Here is a 21,713-nt window from a genome sequence, read left to right on the forward strand (position 1 = left end):
AATAGCATGTTCCATATAAAGTAACAGCAGCCTGGCACAAATGAAGTGGTTTTTGAATATTGTTGCAGCATGTTTTTGTAAAAAGATATTCAATGAAGAGTTCAAAGGAATTGACGCATGTTGTCTCATAAATAGGTGCTCAAAATGCTAACTATATTCTACACAGTATATTTTATAGTTATCATTTTGAACACAAAGTGACATTGAATGGTTGTTTCAAAAGCTGTACATAGACAAGCAAATCTTCCCTCTAATTGCACTCTGGTACAGTATGATCTTTTTAAATTCTGCTAAATTAGTGATAATTAGACAGTGCCAGTCAAAAGTTTGGAGACGCCTACTCAGTTATTATTTTCCACATTCTGAATAATTGTAAAGTAATCAAAACTATGCAATAACACAAATGGAAGATTGATAATTAATCCTCATCAATTCAAACAAAATTGTACTTTTGTAAAGAAATTCATACATACTGTACAGTAGAGACTATTTATATTTCTTTACAAAATAATTTACAATCATTTAAGAATACAATTTTAGACCGAAAAGGATTATGAGAAACACATTTGTGAAATTCATACATATGCTAAAATAAGAGAAAATGATTTTGTAAACAGATATAAATTGTGCCTAAGATTTTTTATCAAAAAGGATGAGAAACATTTATCAGATGTAATGGTGCAACTTTTGACTGGTACCGTACACAGATATAAAAATGAATAAGGACAAAATTCAGATTATTTTTTAACTTGTTTTAATTATTCAAGTTGTGTTATGGAGTGGGTTGTTTAGGTTTTTGATGACTCCTATTTCTGGGAGCATTATAATGCAAATATAGGTCTAGACTTACCATGAAATATTTGATATTACAACACATCATACAGACCCCCATGTCACATAATAAATTAACTGAAAGCCCCACATTTCCCGTAGTAAAAAAGAAACGCACAACATTTTGCTTTTGGCAACTACTGTATAGTTCCAGATCCATGAAACTCATTTTAGCTCTTGGGAGGAATTTCTTTATAAAGTACACACTCTTTATCTCTTAGATTGTGCTTGCCATACTCAGAGATGTAAAGATTAGTTTACAACAATTTCCCAAGGGCCAATTAATCATCTTACTAATGGTAAAATATTAGAGGGAAAAAGGTGTATATACAATATGTGCCAAAGAGTGAATATGGCAACTTTTAGTTGTTTATAGTAGATTTACAGAAATTACTTTTGATGCATCAGTAACCAGTTCAGAATCCTTGTAGTGCTTTAATGTTAATATAAAACAATGACACATCTGGATCACAACACATTTCAAAACAGCAGTGTGCAAGAAATCTACTATGCAATCATTCCTGACCCCTTCTTTAGTCATGTGATCTTACATTACTTATACTTGAACAACAGTTCTTATTTTGCAAGTCTATAAAAATAATCACCGCTGTGAGTGATGGTGTTCATGAAGTGCGTGCACTCAAGGCGCAAACATAAATTCTTCTAGTCATCGAATTCCATTGTTTAATCTCATAGACGGAGAGTAACAAGCTTCTGTTCACTCTCATAAACACTTTTTTATTCTTTATTATATCATTTTTTTTGGAAGAGCGGTTCTTTTCCCTTAAATAGGATACTTACATTTTCTACACATGGCAGATGTTTTGTTTTACAAAAAGACGTCTGTAATGTACATTACTTGAGCTCAGGAGATCATGCTGGGCTGAGGCATTGGGTGATTGTGGTCTCATATGGTCTTCTGCTCCGGAGCGTCGTGGAAGGCTGAAGTCGAGTCGTCTTGGCTCTTGTCTGTGCTGTGGACCTTGGGTTCTGTGGCAATGGTGGAGGTGGCATCTATGCTCTCGTACGCCTCTGATGTCCACTGCTGAAAAGAAAGGACAAGCTAAAAATGTAGTTTGGTTTGGAAAAATTTCTGCAATAACTTGATGCTAGATTCCAAATCCGTAAGACTCAAAATCATTGGGAAGCTTATTTATAATACAAAGATACAGAATGGAACAAAACTACAGAATAAAAGGTGAGTGAGGAAAACATTTTTAGGATGATTAGGTGCATTCTGGGTCCAGAATTAACACACAAAATGCATTATTTAAATAAAAGATGTGAAAACCTACTAAAGAAAACACTTTTCTCAACAGCACGTCTAACCTTTACCAGTGTGGAAACTTTACCATGAAAGGTTTATCTAGAATTTTCTCCAGAACTTGTGAAGTTATACACTACCGTTCAAAAGTTGGTAAGATTTTTAAATATTGTTACAATTTACAAAAACTGTTTTCTATTTTATTATAGTTTAAATAGAATTTATTTATGTGAAGACGAAGCTAAAACTTCAGCATCATTACTCCAGTCTTCAGTGTCACATGTTCCTTCAGAAATAATTATAATATGCTGATTTGGTGCTCAAGAATTATTTCTTCTTATTATTAAGTTGAAAAAAATATTTTTATGGAAACTAATTCATTTTTAAATTTTTCTTATTGAAACAATTTTTTTTCAGGATTCTTTGATGAATGGAAAGTTAAAAAGAGCAGCATTAGAAATTCTAATCTTTTGTAATATTATAAATGTCTGTACTGTCACTTTTGACAATTTAATGCTTCCTTGCTGAATAGAGGTATTAATTTCTTTTTTTTTAATTCTTATTGACCCCAAACTTTTGAATGGTGGCATATAATAACAAATTAAGCCACCAAAATGAATGAATGAATATATAAATGCATAAGAAATATTTAAGGATACATTTTCTGAATTCACCAACCATTTTCAGAGTTAAATAAGGCGAAGAAATTAAACAACACTGCAAATGAATATTATCAAACAGAACATAGAATTTATTTATTTTTTCTGAAGCTAAAATATAATAGTGTGAAGCATTATTTAAATATTCTTTATTCTAAGTAAAATAAAGCTGAAATGTTTAAAGGTTATGAGCCTCTGCTTTGTAAGTGTAGATTAATGACAAAAATAGGGAATTAGCATGTGGTGAAAATGGACAAAATCTGCTTTATATCATCTGAAGGCTAATAGTGGTCTATTCTGGCAAGCTTTTGTTTCTTGAAAATGCTTTTAAAAACCAAACGTTTCATATATCATTGTAAAAACATCTGAAAAGACGTCCCCTCACCTGTGTGGCGCGACTGGAGCGACAGGACGGTCCCAGGGCGATGTTGACAGAGCTTGAGGACTGCGTATCGCTGGTGTTTCCCCCCTCAGCTGCAGAGAGGCCTGAGATGACCAAGCCGCTGGAGAAGCTGCGCTTGCCAAAGAGCAGGCTCAGCGTGGAGCTGGAGGAAGACACCTGACTGGAGCGATGGGGACCCGCAGCTGAAGCCAGAGGCCCTGTTGTGGACAAACGAGGCACCTGGGAAAAGACGGAGGCAATGGAGGAAGTGTTGAAGGACAGCTGGCTGTTGGACAGGCGCTGCACCAGTCCTGGGCCTCCAGATCCCGAGCCGTGCTGGCTGTCTAGGATGGGGCCCGATCGGCTGGTGACGGGGGGACGCTGGCCATGAGGTTGCACTGAGCGACTGCGATACTCCCGGTGAGCTGCAGGGGAAAAGGAGACTGTCAGCACAGACAGAAGAATGTACATTTTTCTGATTCTCTTATGGGAAACATTCATTTCAAGATGATAAAATGCTGAACTGGAAAGTAATTTTCCATTTTTCATTTTGTATGGTTTTCAATTTAGGTGAAAGTAAACCAAATTGGTTTTCAATTTAAGTTTAGTTTTTATTTCATTCATATTTGTAATGACTTTTCTTCTAGGCTTTAGGGCAACAAATTGTACAGAAATGTATAGTGTCCATGGTTTGTTCTGACCTCCGTGGTTTCTAGAATGGGAGCTGCGAGGACGGCTGTGATATAGGCTTAGGCTCTGGGATGTGGCGGAGTTATGATTTTGACTTAAGGAGGAACCAGCACAATCCACATCCTCCATGTTCATGCCACTGTTACAGCTGGTAAGGTTATCTTTCCTCACCCTAGAAAATGCAAGAAAGGTTTAAAAAATAATAATAATACAATTATAGAATAGAAACAGAAAAAAAGCCTGTTAATGCCTTATCCATACCGAAACAACCTGGAGAGCAGCCAGGTGCGAATGCTGTCCAAACTGAGAGGGCCGCCCCATATGTTCCTGATCTGCTTGTGAGTTCCCATATAGGAGGTGGTGAGTGGGGACACAAACATGGGGTAACCCAGGGGCTGGTCACAGGAGGAGTTGATCATGTTTCGCAGAGCCTGCTTTGAGTTCTGGATGCTTCCGCGTTCAGGATTGCGGTTCCGGAGGAAAACGAGCTCTTGCTGCTGACCAGCCCACAGCCCTCGCACACATTCTTTATTCATCTGAATGGAAAGATGACGAGATAAATGAATAACAATCAGTCTTAAAACATAATTAACGTACAAACTAAAACTACACTACAAACTAAAAAAAACTTATTTAGTTTTTGCTCTCTTGCCTTTATAACTTTGAAGCTGAGATGTCGTTTGTAGAGCATGATGATCTTATACTCATCTGCGCCTTCATCCACCATATGACGAAGCGTGAGAAGTGTGTCTTGGCTGGACAGTACTGCTCTTCGCCAGGCGGGGTCGCTCTCATGACAGATCACTAGACTGGTTCTGTAGTTGGTTATGGCCTCGTAAAGCACGGCAGGCTCCTCAGTCTCCTCCAGGCTCGTGAAGTGGTCCTGTATAACGTGACATTATTGAAATTATACCAAAAGGCTGTGAATAGTTTGTCATGTTGTGCAATATCCAAACATTTCACCTGGTGGAGTTTCAGACTCATTCTCACGGCTGGGGCCACAACCGTCTGCAGCAGGTCCATGTCAGCAAAGACCCATTCATCCTTAGGAGCAATGCGGAAGTCACCTTTGAACAGCGTGTTGAAGCCATAGAGGAATGACTCCAGACTGTGGAGGAAACCATTAAAGTCGCCATGAAATCAAAATTGACAATTTGGTGTTTTTTTATGAATATTGCAGTATTTATTATAAATGATTTATCCGTGCAAATCATTATTATTTAAAATACATGTGCCTTCTAATCTTTCATTTAAATAACTTCCCCACCCTCATGCAGAGACATCTCTTCTCTTCTCTGATGACATGTTTACTGGCGTGAGGGCGGGACAACCTGTCACTCACAAACCACAACAATTCTCTCAATTCCTGGATAGAAAATAATGCCTGTCCTACATTTTTTTTGTTTGAAAAGACATTTCAGTCGGATATACTGTACATCACAATAGGGAAAAAAAGACTTTCACAACTTCCATTTTATGCCGACTTTAAAAAGTAAAATCTCTCACAGAGAAAGTGTTTTTCCATTCCACTGCACTACATTACCATTGTTTTTCTAAGTAAACACGCTAGACGGATATAAACGTGGCGCTTAAGTTAAAATAAGCTCAAAACCTTACATTTTTCCCCCATTCCACTGCCCGCGTCTTGCGTTTTTCAAAGCAAAACAGCATTCTGTGTGAACCAGCCCTTATTATGGTGGTACACATTTTATTTGGTATTCTTGATTCTGATTGGCATCCATCAAACAAACTTTTATCTTTTATCAAGTATTTAAGTGCACATCGCTAATGTTGGAGGTGTACCTGTTGGATCTGTTATGTGCTGCTGTGCTGAGGGATCTCCGTCCAACCACAGATAGAGCGAAACACAGAGTAACCAAGGGAGAATCTTCATCGCTGTCCACTGGCTGAGAACGAAAAAACTAAACTTTAGGTATAAGATGCAAGTTTAGATCACCTTAACATTGTGGAAATGCAGAGAAGATTTCAACTGTCCTACCAAAGGTACGTCCCAAGTTTATGCACCATTTTAAAATCAGCCAGACACTGTTTTTTTTTGCACTCTCAAAGACATCCTTTACTGTGTCAGCTTTCACTCACTCTAAAGAATGCCATTTGTGTCTCCTCACCTCCTCCAGCTTGTTGGCACAGTATTGAATCCACTCCAGGTAGACGTTACAGTAGCTGGCTCTGGTGACGCCCTGCAGACAGTGGACATAGTCTTCATCAATCTTCATGCTGAACACAGCCGGATCCTTCTCAATGTGATGCCATTTAGTGTAAGACTGAAGGACTTCCTGCGTGGACTGGTCTTTTATCCATATCTGCAGCTTGGGGTTGATCACCAGGTAGTAGATGATACTCTAAAAATAGAAATAAGTGAAAATACAGAGATGTGAGTGTCGTCAATGTCACTTTATCAAAAAATAAACCTACCACAGGAAATCAAGAACATTGTAGCTATTTCATTCTTTGAGGAAATGTAGCATATGAAATTTAAGTAGAGAAGAGACTCGATCGCTTCATATGATGAACAGATTGAATTTAGTCCTTTATGTAAGGGATGATGAACATCCACAGTGTTTGCTTTTGTATGAAACGAGAGAGCGAGTGGCACGATACTGGATGACAAAATTAAATAACTGTATATTGATTTGACTGAGTTTTAATATCCTATTAGCTCACCAAATGCAAAACTTCCATAAAGAAAAACCGTTCCTAGCAAGCGTATAACGCTGCTGACTTAAGTAACCCGGATGAGCCTGTGTTATCTGTTTTCAGCGGTTGTTATAGTGTAATAACATACCGCTGCATAGCACGATTGACCAATCAGAATCAAGTATTCCACAGAGCCGTGTAATAATCACATAAACATTGATCAGCGAACAGAAGCACAACCGAACCTGCTTAACGTGAGAGAACAACTCTCAATGGTTCTTGTGGAAGCTCAAATGTGTTGCGTGACACGAGAATGAACCTCATTGGTTTACGCACGTCGGTTTACGACAGCTGATGTGAGAGTAAATGAATGTTTATATATGAATAAAAGCCTAAATTCAATCCGTTCAAAATATAAGGCGATTGTGTCTCTTCAGAAACTTTGGACTAAACCGCTCAATTCATATGGATTAGTTTTACAATCTCTTTATGAACTTTTTGTTTATATGTCAACATGTAGTTCAAGTTTTGTCAGAAATTATTAGATATAGCATTCATACCTCTAAAACTCATTTAAAAAGTAAACACCTTTTGCAAGAATTGGTTTAAATGCTATATAATTTGGCAATGCAATTGCATTTCTTTTTTCTTTTCTTTCAAATGTCTATTTTTTGCTAATAGTACAAAAAGAACTGTTAATTAAACCATTAAGGAAACAGAGTTGTTAAGAGGAATGTGAACTGGAACTGTATAGAACTATTACAACTTTTTCCTTCTTCCAAAATATAAAGGTCACATAATAGTGTTGCTGGTACCTTAAGGTAGTAAGTGATGAGCAGCTTGCGCAAGTCATAAACTTGCAGCATGGTGGCAGCGTTGTTTTCGCTAATGCTGTAGCCCTCCAGCAGATACTTAGTAGTGGTCACCTCCCAGGCCAGCCAACGTAGATTGAAAGCAGCGTTGCAGGACAGAACATGGGGCAAATGACCCGGCTCACAGCAGCAGCAAGAATCATCCTCCTCTACACCTTCTGTGATGGCCTCCACCTCCCGCTGCTGACAGTAAGTACCTGAGGAAATGAGAAGGCCAGAGTGAGGAGAAGGAACATTTACAACAACATGACAATATAATATTAAAACCACTTACCCCTGAACTCCAGGCCTCGTAGCTGGAAGGTGACCAGACCGTTGCCGACCTCAATGAGGTGAACAAGTGCATTAAGGTAGTCAGAAGCCAGGATGAAGCAATCTCCTGCGCAATAATTCCCCCAGCGGCCCAACATCAGGTCTCCACATAAAGAATGCTGCAAGGAGCGCGTCAGGTACTCATAGAAAATTGAGTTGAGGTTGTTGTCATCACAGCCTACATGGTGAGCATATAATCTCTCAACATTTTTATTTAAAAATGTAAGAGGACACCATTGTGTATTTAGCAACAGTAGACAAAAAAAGGGTTAAACTCTGTTTAAAACAGTGAAACTGAAGCTTCATGCATCTTTGAAACATTTTTGCACAGAAATCGACTGTTTATTAAGTGTGTGGTAAGACATGAATAGATTAAGACAGTATTTACCAGTCTCTTTGTCAACCTGAGACACCAGTCGGCTGTTGGAATTGTCAATTCGTTTGGTGCTGAAAATGTCAAATCAAATCAAATGTTCATGAAGTGAAATATTCACAGTCATGTCAAAAACCCCATTTAATCTGATGCCTGTGCCACCATTCATGTTTAATATCAACAACAGAAACATTCTGTGGAATCACATTTGTGGTTGGAATCTACATCAATAATTCAACATTGTGTGGCTTTCTCTGCTACTACAGGCTGTTGGACTTCAGATAAAGCTCATCAACCATAAAGGAACTTTGTCCCAATGGAAACAAGACAAGTACCAATGGAAACAATGTCAAACACGTCTTGCATCAACAGCTGTTTTCAAATCAACAAATATGCATTTGTTCTTTCAAGTGCTCTTAAAGACAGAAACCTGCACTCAAGTATGTAGTTGGCTGACAATGCATTACGCCACTCTGAAGCTACATGCATGTTTCATGTGCTTGTGGAAAAAACAGACAACTTACTTGTAGTTCCTCTCCCAGAACTTCACAGGCCGTGGATAAGAGGTGATAAAAATAGCGCTCCCGAGGAAAGGGCTGAGTGGTGTGTAGAAGAGCGTCGTGATTAACGTCTGCAGCAGGAGCATGGCAGAGTCTGAGCTGCTCCGTCAAGGAAAAACCGAAGTATTTGCACTGCATTTGAAGCTATGATGCTTTAACCGTATTGCAATAGTTTTTTAAAGGTGCTATAAGCCATTTCTTTTCATGCAAGTGTCCTAAGAAATCACACCTGAAAAAATAAAGAAATTACATTTAACCGAATCTTACATTATTACCATATCAGTCTGCTTTCTAAGAGCTGGTTTGAAATCCAGCTTAAGATTACTCATAAAATATTTAATTCTGTTGACAAAAAGATGTGTAAACATAAAAAAAGTGTAAACGCAATAGAAATAATAATAACTATTAAATATAATTTTTTTTCCCTTACATAAATTTAGTTTTTTAAACATACGAATATATAAATATATAGGTGCTATAGTATTTTAGAAAGTGGGGCCCTCGCAAGGGGATCGTTATATTATGGGGGTCCGTGGCTTAAAAAAGTTTGAAAACTGGCTTACGGCACGTTTACTTGATCAGATTAAAATTGGGAGTAAACATAGTACAAGGTCTGTCCTACCAATATACACACTCAAGCTGGACAGATTGTAAGGATATGAGGTACAGCAAAAGGTTGTGCAAATGCATGAAATGCACTACCCCATGCTATCTGCCAGGGGGCGATATACACCAGAATGAAGTGCAGCTTGTGGAGAAGATCCCAAAGCTGTAGACAAAACAAAGAGCTGTTGTAAGACAGCAAGACAACAAAGGCAGTTATTTTGGGACTAGTTACTAAATGTACTGTCTGCTGAGAGCTATTTCAGACGATAGTCTGGCACAATATTGACATGTCATTTTTATCTAAGTTGGAAAATGAATACTAAATGAACACAAAGAGCAGGGAATGATGAGTGTTTCAATGCACTAATGTCCATCCAACTCACATAGCACTGACCTTGTTGAAGATGATGGACATGAGGAAGAAGTTGAGCAGGAATGTTTCAGAGGCACTGCTGCAGTCAAACTCAAAGAAGATGATGGTGAAGATGAGCGTGAGGAACTGGTAGCTGGGATTGCAGAAGGAGGCACGAAGAAGCTTCATCCCAGCAACTGTCATCAACAAGACATCACAGCTGGAGCGAGACACAGACACCTGAGCCACTCAGGTGCAGAGGCAGCACACAGCCAAGCACAGCAAACACTAATCAGGTGGCTCTGACACAACTTCTGCTAAAACCACCACAATGAGCAGAAAAATGTGTTGTAGGAAAGTACTCTACCAATACTGCTTCTATATACCTATGTGTATGTATGTATGTGTGTGTGTATATAAAACACAATTATTGTGTTTAATACACAATTTAACAATCAAACTATTACTATTACTACTTTTTTATTTAACTATATTTTAAAGTGAATTTATCTATATGAATTTTCAGCAGCCATTACTCCAGTCTTCAGTGTCACATGATCCTTCAGAAATTATTCCAATTTTCTGATTTGGTGCTCAAGAAAAATGTATTAGTATTATCATATATATATATATATATGATAATGCGAATAGAAAGCCAGATTGGCGAGCTGGTAAGCTACTGCAACAACCTTAAGTATTGAAGCTTTCCTTATTGTTTGTATTGTTTGTATATAACTGCTGAGTCTGACTCAATAAAACGTGATTTTAGTTGTCTTTAATTTTGCAGTGTTACTGTGATACAGTATATGTGTGAATTATCATGTTAGTAATGTAATAGCCAATGTTATCAGTGCAGCATCTACTGGACAGCCCGAATTTTCTTTTATATAAGTTACGTTACGCTTGTTTACGTTACAGACACCACCACCACAGTTACACTTTTAGCAGCACAACTGTTTTCAACATTGACAATAAGAAGAAATGTTTCATGAGCACCAAATCAGCATATAAGAATGATTTCTGAAGGATCATGTGACACTGAAGATTGGAGTAATGATCCTGAAAATTCAGCTTTGGCCATCACAGGAATTCTGTTTAAATTGTAATAATACTTCACACTTTTACTGTTTTTATTGTAAATATAGTCTTGGTGAGCAGAAGAGACTTATATTTAAAAGCAAAACGTTTAGTTTAAAATAAAAATTATGGGATTAACTGAAGAGTAAAACATTTACAATATTTTTGAATATCTGTATTGAATTTCCAATAAGAATTAGGGGAAGGATACTTACTGTATTCCTAGTTTCTTACGATGGCTGAGGGCGAAGCCATCGTTGGTAAGTGCACTGAGGACAATGGCTGGGTAGACAATATACTTCTCAAAAGTCAACAGCCCCACATAGAGACGCTCGAACCACATCAAGTGAGCATCCTCTAAAAAGATAGTATACTAACATTAATATTCATATGAATGTCAATGACAGTAGACACGTCACAGATGTGCAGTTAACCGACCTCTGGGTTCGAACTGTGAGTATTCCTTACTCTTCAGCACAGGATGAGAGATCCACAGCCAGGGATGGTGTTTCCGTAACTGAGGGATGAGATAGTGGGTGACAAAGCCCACAGTGGCTGCTAATGCATACAGCACTATGGACACAAATGGCTGTATGTGACAAAAACAAAGTGTTAATTGACATGTAGGCTGCAAACTGAATTGAACATGTAATCATTGACTCTTGTCTCTCTATGATAGTTTAGATTTGGTTATGAAAGTTTAAAAGCAAACGAAACTCACCCTTAGAGACAGGAAAACCGTGCTGGCAGTAATAGCAAAGGTCAAAACTGAGGCGAGAATACAGATAACCAGATCTGACAGTAAAATCTCTTTCTGCAACATAAAATTATACATGTATTTTAAGTAATAAATTAAGATTAATACATGGATCCTTAGATGCAAATACTACACTACTGTTAAAAGGTTTGTGAGAGTCAGTAAGATTTTATAATTTTTTGAAGAAATTAATACTTTTCAGCATGGATGCATTAAAATGATAACAAATGACAGTAAAGACATTTATAATGTTTCAAAAGATTTCTATTTCACAATAAATGCTTCTGTTCTTTTGAACTTTTTATTTATCAAAAAATACACAACTGAACAAATTTTTTTATCACGGTTTCTACAAAAAAATGAAGCAGAACATAATAAAGGATAATAATAAAAATATTTCTTGAGCAGAAAATCAGCATTTTAGAATGATTTCTGAAGGATCATGTGACACTGAAGACTGGTGTAATGCCATCACGGGAATAAATGACATTTTTAAATATATTAAAACAGAATACGTTATTTTAAATTGTAATAATATTTCACAATTTTACTGTATTTTTAATTAGATAAATGAGAGACATAAGGATCTTCTTTAAAAAGCATTTAAAAATCTTAACGGCTTGCAAACTTTTGAATGGTAGTGTACATCTGATTATTCTTGTCTATGCCCAAGTGAAATTAAAGCGTTTTTGAATATTCACTAAATAAATCAAAGGCACTCACCACTGAGCCTTTGAGTTTCTCAGGAAGAGGGTCTATGCTCTCCTCATCCTCCTCCTCTTCACCATGTCCAAGTGATGGCATCAGCTTGGACTTTATCAATGAGCTAAGATCAAAGACAAACAAATATGTTTTTTAGTCCAAACTATGGCAGAAGTTCAAAATGTTCTTAACCAAATGATCTGTGGAAAGAGCACAATGTTCTTACAATAACACAGATGGATCACTGCTTTGTCGACTAAGATGATAGGACAGGACCACTAGCAGGGCACAGAAACCAGAGAAAAGTGCTGGAATATGCTGTTCATCCCAAGGCTCCTACACAGAAGATGCCAATGCCATCACAAACTTATAATCTATCTCGTATTGTGTTCAAAAAATAAAGTATATCTTTTACTGATGATCTACTAATTTTTGGAGTATACTGCACCCTTTTATTCCAGTAGATTAAATGCAGATCATACCTTCAAAGCGCCAAGACAGAATCCGTAGAGTAAAGCCAGCGCTAAAAGACTCCGTACTATACAGTACACTGCAGATGGGAGTCCAGTTGCAGCTAAGCAGAAAAAAAGAGAAACATTAGTTTCCTCCAACTGAGCTTTAGTCATTTATAATTGTCTGCATTTTGAGGAGGGAAATAAAAAACAGTTAAAAAATGATTTATCATGAATACGGACCTGTACCTCCAAAAAAGTGCATGTCGATTTGTTCTAAAAAGTATATAAAAAAGGTGTTGATTTGCGGAAAAAGGCCCAGAAGAAACGTTACCGGAAAGCAGTACGTAAACCCTGAAAAGATCAGATCAACACATCCATCAAATTTAAAATTACTATGCAACAATTTCCATTTGTAATGTTTTAAACATACTTTTCAACTTACAACATACCGACTAAAATGTCTTGCACGTACTGAAGGGTGTCTGATGTTACTATTGTGATGCCATAGACGGTGGACACAGGGAGGTCTGGCCTTCTCAACACTATCTCCAAAATCCAAATAAGGCCACAGAACATACAGAAATATGCAGCACGACTGTAGATGACAATTTGATTATGGCCCTGTAAAAAAAAAAAGACGTTTTTTTCATCCTGTTAAACACAATAATGACATGAAATTTTCTTGAATGCTTCTCCAGTAAACTCACATGAGTAGGTGAAGCTGCATCTGGCTGAACACTCTATAAAACACAAGATGCTTTAGCAGGCAGTCTAGCAGTAGATTTTCAGCAAAGACAGGCCATAAAATGAGGAATGCGGTACCTTCAGTAAGGAATACTGACAGCTAGCAATGACCAGGCAGAACTGAAAGACCCAGATGTCTTTGAAGCAGCCCTCGTTCAGGAGCACAAACCCCAGAAAAGCCACCAAGACCGCTAAGAATACAGCCACCATGTTCTCAGCCATATCCTTGTTCCTGCAAAAACAATTAGCATCTTTCTGTGCTTATGGTATTTGAATGTCTAAAACCTTCATTGTCACACTCACCTGTCAAATAATGCCAGCAAGGTTAGCCGATCATACAATATGTTCACCCATTTCCCAGGAAAAACCTTTAATTTGTAGTACAGCTTTCTTGAGGGTTTCTCTTGGGTTGATGTCTCGGATGATTCATCTAAGGAGTCCTCCTCCTGTGCATGAGAAATATTCAAGCCCTCAAATGGTGAGTAAATGATGACTGAATTTCATTTATGGGCGAACTATGCTCTAAGATACACCATTTTAACTAAAACCAACCAACCAGGTTTTCTATGTGTTTTGTTTGTTCTGTTGTGTGAGAGCAAGCTTAATATGTGGAAAGAGGGATTCCACACCTGGAAGATTTCCGGATGGGTTCTCCTGGGCCGGAGTCGGCGAGTTGGAAGGATGCGTCGCTGGAATGGGCATTCAGAGGGTCCTCCCACCAACCCGTCCTGGCACTCAGAGTTAGAGGACGTGGAGAGGAGATCACTAATGAAGAGATGGTAACATTATAAATCTATAACAACTGTTTTTATTTTTCACTTAATTTTGTGATTGTAAAAGAGAAATAGGATACAGTACCATATGTTGCCGGTGATGAGCTCGGCACCAAGGGGTAAGTTTAGAGCTCTTTCATTGTACAGTTTCCGAGGTCTCTCTCCTGTATATATTGAACATGTTAAAAGCATCACAAATGCTCCTCTACTAGTCCTGTCCTCCTATATATATATATATGACATTGCACTTAATGCACTACAGTCATTTCTGTCTGTCCACTGTACTCACTGTGAACAGTGTGAAAAGTGTAAGCCTCCTCTTTGGATGTAGCCTCTGGTCTGCAGATGACCTGAAGCATAGAGCTCTCTGACTGGGACGTTTGTGAGGGGAGAGAATCATAATCAGGGTCCCTCTCCTTATCTGTCTGCGGACTGTGAAGACAAGGAGAAAATGTACCCTAAAATGTGTACTTTTTCCAGATGGAGTGGAACATCCCTGGAATTCAGTATGGTATGTTTATAGTATAGTGAGTCTGTATTAATAACTCTTGCTTATCATGAGGGTACACACAAACTACCATTCAAAGGTTTGGTGTCTGTAAGATTTTATGTTTTTGAATGAAGTCTCCTATGCTCTTCAAGGCTGCATTTATTTGATAATTGATTTCAACATATTTTAAAATGTGATTTATTCCTGTTATGGCAAAGCTGAATTGTCATAAGCCATTACTCCATTCTTCAGTGTCACATGATCCTTCAGATTTCATTTCTCAGAAACATTTCTCATTATCATCAATGATAAAACCAGTTGTGCTGCTTAATATTTTAGTTATATTTGATTGCTTTTTATATTTTATGCTTATTATATCTAAATGCTTTTGCATTCACTTGCAAAGCTTTTGCATTCTCTAGCGGAAGTGTTGCGTTCCCTGAGAAACGCTGCAAAAGTATTATGTTCCCCCAAGAAACTAAATTTTTTTCCCATCACCATATTCCTTTAGGGTCTCCATACTTTAATGCATCCTTGCTAAATAAAAACATAAATTTCTTTAAAAAAAACTTTTGAACGGTATTGTGTGTTTGTGTGTGTGTGTGTACATACACTCACCGGCCACTTTATTAGGTACACCTGTCCAACTGCTCGTTAACACTTAATTTCTAAGCAGCCAATCACATGGCGGCAACTCAGTGCATTTAGGCATGTAGACATGGTCAAGACAATCTCCTGCAGTTCAAACCGAGCATCAGTATGGGGAAGAAAGTTGATTTGAGTGACTTTGAACGTGGCATGATTGTTGGTGCCAGAAGGGCTGGTCTGAGTATTTCAGAAACTGCTAATCTACTGGGATTTTCACGCACAACCATCTCTAGGGTTTACAGAGAATGGTCCGAAAAAGAAAAAACATCCAGTGAGCGGCAGTTCTGTGGGCGGAAATGCCTTGTTGATGCCAGAGGTCAGAGGAGAATGGCCAGACTGGTTCGAGCTGATAGAAGGGCAACAGTGACTGAAATAACCACTCGTTACAACCGAGGTATGCAGCAAAGCATTTGTGAAGCCACAACACGCACAACCTTGAGGCGGATGGGCTACAACAGCAGAAGACTCCACCGGGTACCACTCATCTCCACTACAAATAGGAAAAAGAGGCTACAATTTGCAAGAGCTCACCAAAATTGAACAGTTGAAGACTGGAAAAATGTTGCCTGGTCTGATGAGTCTCGATTTCTGTTGAGACATTCAGATGTTAGAGTCAGAATTTGGCGTAAACAGAATGAGAACATGGAACCATCATGCCTTGTTACCACTGTGCAGGCTGGTGGTGGTGGTGTAATGGTGTGGGGGATGTTTTCCTGGCACACTTTAGGCCCCTTAGTGCCAATTGGGCATCGTTTAAATGCCACGGCCAACCTGAGCATTGTTTCTGACCATGTCCATCCCTTTATGGCCACCATGTACCCATCCTCTGATGGCTACTTCCACCATGTCACAAAGCTCTAATCATTTCAAATTGGTTTCTTGAACATGACAATGAGTTCACTGTATTAAAATGGCCTCCACAGTCACCAGATCTCAACCCAATAGAGCATCTTTGGGATGTGGTGGAACGGGAGATTCGCATCATGGATGTGCAGCCGACAAATCTGCGGCAACTGTGTGATGCCATCATGTCAATATGGACCAAACTCCCTGAGGAATGCTTCCAGCACCTTGTTGAATCTATGCCACGAAGAATTGAGGCAGTTCTGAAGGCAAAAGGGGGTCCAACCCGTTACTAGCATGGGGTACCTAATAAAGTGGCCGGTGAGTGTATATATATATATATATTAGTGCTGGGCAAGTTAACGCGTTATTATCGCGTTAACGCATTTATTAATTAATGCCGACAATTTTTTTATCGCGCGTTAACGCAGAGTTTTTTTTTTTTTTTTTTTTGAAAGTCCGTTGCTCACTGCCTCTGAATACACATAGGCCTACAGTCAAACCATGATCACAGGAGGGGTGGGATGTTGGTCAGCCAGCAAATAACCTACCCAAACAAGCAGTGGAGAGGCTTTGGCAGGTTCTCTCAGGTGAACAGAAAGGGAGACAGCGCTCCGCGAGTGAATGACAGGCGCTCTATGGATAGTAACCATGGCACCGGCTTCTGTGCGCTACGCAGCTGTAGCCTTTTTAACTTAAATTAAAATTATACATAACTTTACCTGATAGGCCTGCGTTTAGTTTAGCGGGGATGCTCTGCCATGTGAATTCCCTCCTGTTGATGTCCTGATAACTATTTAGATTCTGGAAACTCACAAACAGCGAGCCGAGGATCAGTCTCTCTTCCAATGATTTGTGCTGCGCGTCGTGTACAAAAAAGTTAGACAATTCAACTTCGGCAACGCGCGGGCGCGTGCGTGAGGCGAGCATGACTGCAACAGTTTCACAGGAACGCACCCGCTTGTCGCTGCACCAGTGCTCGACCACTTCACCTCACTCTAGGCTGATTTATACTTCTGCGTCGGACTTACGCCGGAGCCTCTACGCTATAGACAACGCGTTGGTTTTCATTTATATATCTGCGTCGTTGTCCGCGTTGACGCGCAATTACACATGAGGGAGAGTGTGAAACCCGGGGAGCGGTTCTAGCAATCACAGCGCTTGCGGTACGTGTAGAATTGACGTTACATTTTTGGAGAGATGCACGTCAGGGTACGCGCGCTACACAGCTACGGCGTGAGTTCGATGCAGAAGTATAAATTGGGCTTTACCTCTGTTTAATGTAATCTTACGTGGGAAACCATGGCATGCCATGACCAAACCTAAGCTGCTATCAGAGAAGTAACGTTGGTCGACTTATATCTAGTGATCATGACCCTTTGACTACATAGACTGTTTCTGCTGCTCCCTGATACAAGATACCTGTTCAGAAAAAAAAAAAAAAAAGAAAACTGGACTCGTTTTAACAAGCTAGATACAAGGTAATGCCCTGGCAGTGGCAAATAGCTTTGTTTAAATATTTGATTTGATTACATTAATGTTTAAGTTGAGATTTACAAGAAATATTTTATTGATACTGTGTAAAGGGAATACTGCTGGTATAAAAGCACCTTATTTGTTTAAAGTTTTTGCAAACCACATGTTATTGCACTTTTGTAGCAGTACATTTAAATCAAAAGTGCTCAATACACTACTAGAATTCATTATTCAATTTTCCGCGTAACAATGCGATTAATCGCGATTAATCGGAAGAAAATCATGCGATTAATCGCGATTAAATTTTTTAATCGTTGCCCAGCACTAATATATATATATAAAATCATTATTTATTTATTTTTATCTGTTGTCTATATAGTGTATGTAAATATGCTTATGTTCAGATTTATAGTTTACCCACCTTTCTGGAGAGACAATAGGAATGAGAGTCCCTGGAATAGTTTTCATTGTATCTGTAGCCAGACTGTTTGGGGGATTTGGACGCTCCTGTTGTTGTTCTGTGGATTCTGACACGTCAGAGTTATTCTCCGCTGTCATGCTTTGCTCTGAAAAGAGTTAGACCATTAATTTAAGCAAAGATATTCAATGCAGTCTCATGCATTAATCAACACTCACCATTTCTCTCTTCCTTCTCCTCCTCAGCCTCATTTCCACCCCCAAATCTGGTGTTGTTGATAGACTCCAGCAAAGACACAAACTCAACAAAGTTGGACTCATTGGGTATCTGTCCCTCCTTGGCTTCTAGGTCAGATTTAGAGGAGGTCATTGTACTGAGCTTATCTTTAGCTCTATGGCTAATGAGGACAGCATCTCGTCCACTGTCGATACTGAGTCCCCTAGCATGTGTTCTTCCACTCTGAGTACATCTCATATATGCTGATGGAATTTGCAAGAATCCATCAGCATCCAGTTTAAGCTCAGGAGGGTCGTTTTCATCAGGATGGGAGTTGACATCAATGCCTGAAGAGCTGTTATTGGTCAGTTGGGGGCTCAGGTTGGGTATCTCATGCTCATTGCTCTCTATTTCTTTGCATTCTTGAGCAGAGTCAGAACTGATTGGCTCTTTGGCAAGAAGACTGTCTTGATGCTCGGACTTCTCCTGAACCGAGTTGTCTTCTGGAACCGGCGTATCTTCTTTCTCATCATCGGCAGAGGGTTCCTCCAGTTCGTGAGGCGAATCAAAGGTGATGACAGGAATTTTGACAGGACAGTCGGATTCTCCCTGGTGGGACTGAGCTGACTCTAAGATGCTCAGTTTAACAGACTCCTCCAGCTCAGCTGCTGTCTGTGGGTCACAGCTCATTGTGATAATGATCTTCACCGTATCACTCTCGTCCAGGTGGGACAAGGGACTCGAGTTGTCAACCAGCACCACAGCAATTTCATCCGAGCAATAATTCTCCTCAGGTCTTTCTCCATCGTCGGCATCTTGTGTGATTTCTAGAGAGGTATTATTGTTGTTGGGGTCAGTGGGGGGTTTGTCTTTCTCCTCTAAACTGTCCGCTTCATTCACAGGGGAAGGCGGAAGATCATTGTCAGCTTTGTCTCTGTGGGATGAAGGAATCTGCTCTCCCTGCAGGAGTGGGGCAGACTGGTCAGTGTTGGGACTGAACACATCCTCAGGGGTGAGTCTCTCCTCCACGTCTGGCCAAGACCGTTCATTACAGACAGCATCACTCTGACCTGTAAATGTCAGTCAGTATACAAACAGCATATTTAAAATGTCAGATGGACAAATGGTTTATGATAGATTTGAAATGAATTAGCTACTGGATGCTGAATCCTGTTGGTTTATGTCAAAAACCATGATACACCAATTTTTTCTTCCTTGACATTTGATTAGATAGTAATTAAGGGTGTAATGATACACGTATTCATCCCGCAATTTTTTTTTTCCAGTGCTGACCAACATTAGGCTACATAATTTTTTTAAATGTATTTTATAAAATTATATGAAATAAACAATTGAAATTCAATAAAATATTCTGAAATGTCTGTTTTTTAGATGCAGTCAGAGACCCTCACAATGTAAGTGTAAAGCTGTGTTTATGCAAAGCTGTCTGACAGCTTTTTTTGAGAGGTCCTGGCAGGATGTCACACTCAGTGTGACTGAGGCAAGATAGAGAGTAGTCAAGTTTTCCCTCAGTTCATATGCTAGGCTCTGTGACTGAAACTTACAGTAGTGTTTCTGCACAGCATGTTCCCAGATTTGTGAGGATCTCTTCCACTGCAGTGAAACCAGGCCAGTGCTATAATTAAAGCTGGTACATACCCTCTATGTTTTTCAGCTCCTCGGATTTTGGACACTCCTTCACAGTTTTGAAAAGCAGGTTAACCAGAAAAATGATATTATTATTTAAAACACAAAAAATACATTATTTATACATAACAATATTCACAGCTAGATTTGTGCAAGATCTGCATTCAAAGAGCTGCTGTTACACTAATTACCATTAACATTTTCTGCAACAATACTTTTTTTTCAAGTATAAATAATTATAGTACATCTTGAAAGTATTACTCACTCCAATCAGTCCAGGGTCTGTTTCAGTCTGTTTCACTGTGACCTGTATTACTGGACTTGGTCTGTTTTTGGTCAATACTGATGTGGCAACACTGTCAGGAACTGTGCTGCTCTTCCTTTGGATTAAAACAATTCAGACTTTAGCCTGGTTACAAGACAAATATTAAAAACACTTTTGGCAGTAGAGTTTATGAGCTTTGAGAACAAGAAGCATATGTTTTGTTTAAGTAGGCAAAACATAGCCTTTGACATCATTTGGGGAAATAATATTGCAAAACGATATTGAAATCAATATATGGCACAACAACTGATTTTGGATCTTACCTTAGGGATGGAAGACCGGAATCAGATGCGTTGGTTTTCTTGTCTACACCTTTGCTAATGTCAGGCACACTATTCCGGGCTACAATGTCGCCCTGATCGAACATCAGATGGAGGCGATAATTTACCATCTTAATGACAATGAAGAAAACTGTCACTGAGGTGCAGTAGATACTGAGTGTAGTAGTGGTGGGTGGAAGAGCCTGGGGGAAAATACATTAGAGCCATGACATCTCTGGAGCAATAGATATACATTGACAGATACATAAATCAACTGTAATTTTAGATGATTGGATTAGCATTATTGTGATGTATTTTCTGAATAAATAATAATACCAATAAAAATGATAATTTCATGACCACTAGAAAAAAAAACTTTATATATAGGCCTATTGATATTGTTGTCTACTGTAAATGCACAACAATGCTATGACACAGACTGCCATGCGTGAATCACCTGTACAGGAAGCTATGCAGAAGAAAAATGCGACAGTGCCAGGAGCTACGAGGAGCATAAACACCTAAATTCATATAATAGTCAATAACATTAAACGCGTAAATCCATTTCATTCATTTAGATAAATATTTCGTGTGAGGTTTCTTCAGCTACAGTATAACGCATTCAGTGCTTCATATCAGCTGCACAATATTATCGGCGGCCTGCGACATTGTATCACTCACCAAATGAAGAGATAATGGAAGCATAAGCAAAAACATCCATAAATACAGGTGACATGAATTGTTGAATTTATTCTGGTCTGGATCATGATACCATCCACCGGTCAGTGAAGCCCAGACTCCTTGGCGTAGCGTTTGCACGACTTGAGAGCCCATATTTTCAATAATGGTCGCTACAAATAGGCTATATCATGCTGCAAGCTGCGAATTCACACCACTGCCGTCCTGGACTCGCTGCCCCAACGCGCGATTACATATTTACAGAAGCTGCCTCTACATCCTTCCTTGAAGCCGTTTACTTTTCTTTTTCATCGTCCACGCCTTGTCTCCCTATTTCCCAACATAAAAGCATTGGTTTTGTGCGGTTAAAGGCTCCCAGCAGCAGCATCCTTCTGCGCCTGCTTCACATGAGCGGATAGGAGGGAGGCATGGACTGATTCATAGCGATGCTCTTCTGCTCATTGAGTCATGCGCGCCCCCACCCTGCTGTGTGTGAGGATACAGTCAAAAGACGAGAGCCATGGAGAATCAACTGTTCTGAGATGGAGCCAGGGAAGCGGGAGAGCATCTTAAACTTACATAAATAGCAGAACATTTTAAGTAGGCCTAGCTAAAATGTTTAAAATATTGATTATGTAGGCCTAC

The 21,713-nt window shown here is 39.1% G+C and overlaps 1 protein-coding gene across 2 annotated transcripts; it reads right to left on the reverse strand.

The window, feature by feature from the left end:
- Nucleotides 1-1,674: 1,674 nt before the first annotated feature.
- pcnx2 (pecanex 2) lies at nt 1,675-21,529 on the reverse strand. Of its 2 annotated transcripts, none has more exons than XM_056257166.1 (34): nt 21,072-21,529; nt 20,394-20,593; nt 20,071-20,185; nt 19,818-19,854; nt 18,161-19,228; nt 17,946-18,090; nt 14,357-14,499; nt 14,153-14,231; nt 13,924-14,059; nt 13,598-13,740; nt 13,373-13,526; nt 13,258-13,290; nt 13,000-13,171; nt 12,791-12,901; nt 12,578-12,669; nt 12,322-12,431; nt 12,117-12,219; nt 11,358-11,450; nt 11,075-11,225; nt 10,852-10,993; nt 9,602-9,779; nt 9,261-9,370; nt 8,566-8,694; nt 8,057-8,115; nt 7,631-7,846; nt 7,300-7,553; nt 5,956-6,189; nt 5,630-5,733; nt 4,790-4,934; nt 4,479-4,709; nt 4,088-4,362; nt 3,838-3,998; nt 3,140-3,561; nt 1,675-1,873 (listed from the first exon to the last, which is right to left on the reverse strand). In XM_056257166.1, the coding sequence occupies exons 1-34, from the start codon at nt 21,222-21,224 to the stop codon at nt 1,739-1,741; spliced, it is 6,033 nt and encodes a 2,010-aa protein (XP_056113141.1). In that variant the 5' UTR covers nt 21,225-21,529; the 3' UTR covers nt 1,675-1,738. The 2 variants fall into 2 exon arrangements, with proteins under 2 accessions (XP_056113141.1, XP_056113140.1); XM_056257165.1 differs by having other exon boundaries at nt 1,675-1,876; nt 21,072-21,528.
- Nucleotides 21,530-21,713: the final 184 nt, after the last annotated feature.

The sequence above is a fragment of the Rhinichthys klamathensis genome, unplaced genomic scaffold (genome assembly GCF_029890125.1).
Source record: "Rhinichthys klamathensis goyatoka isolate OS25496 unplaced genomic scaffold, OSU_Roscu_1.1 h1tg000135l_1, whole genome shotgun sequence".
Lineage (NCBI taxonomy): Eukaryota > Metazoa > Chordata > Actinopteri > Cypriniformes > Leuciscidae > Rhinichthys > Rhinichthys klamathensis.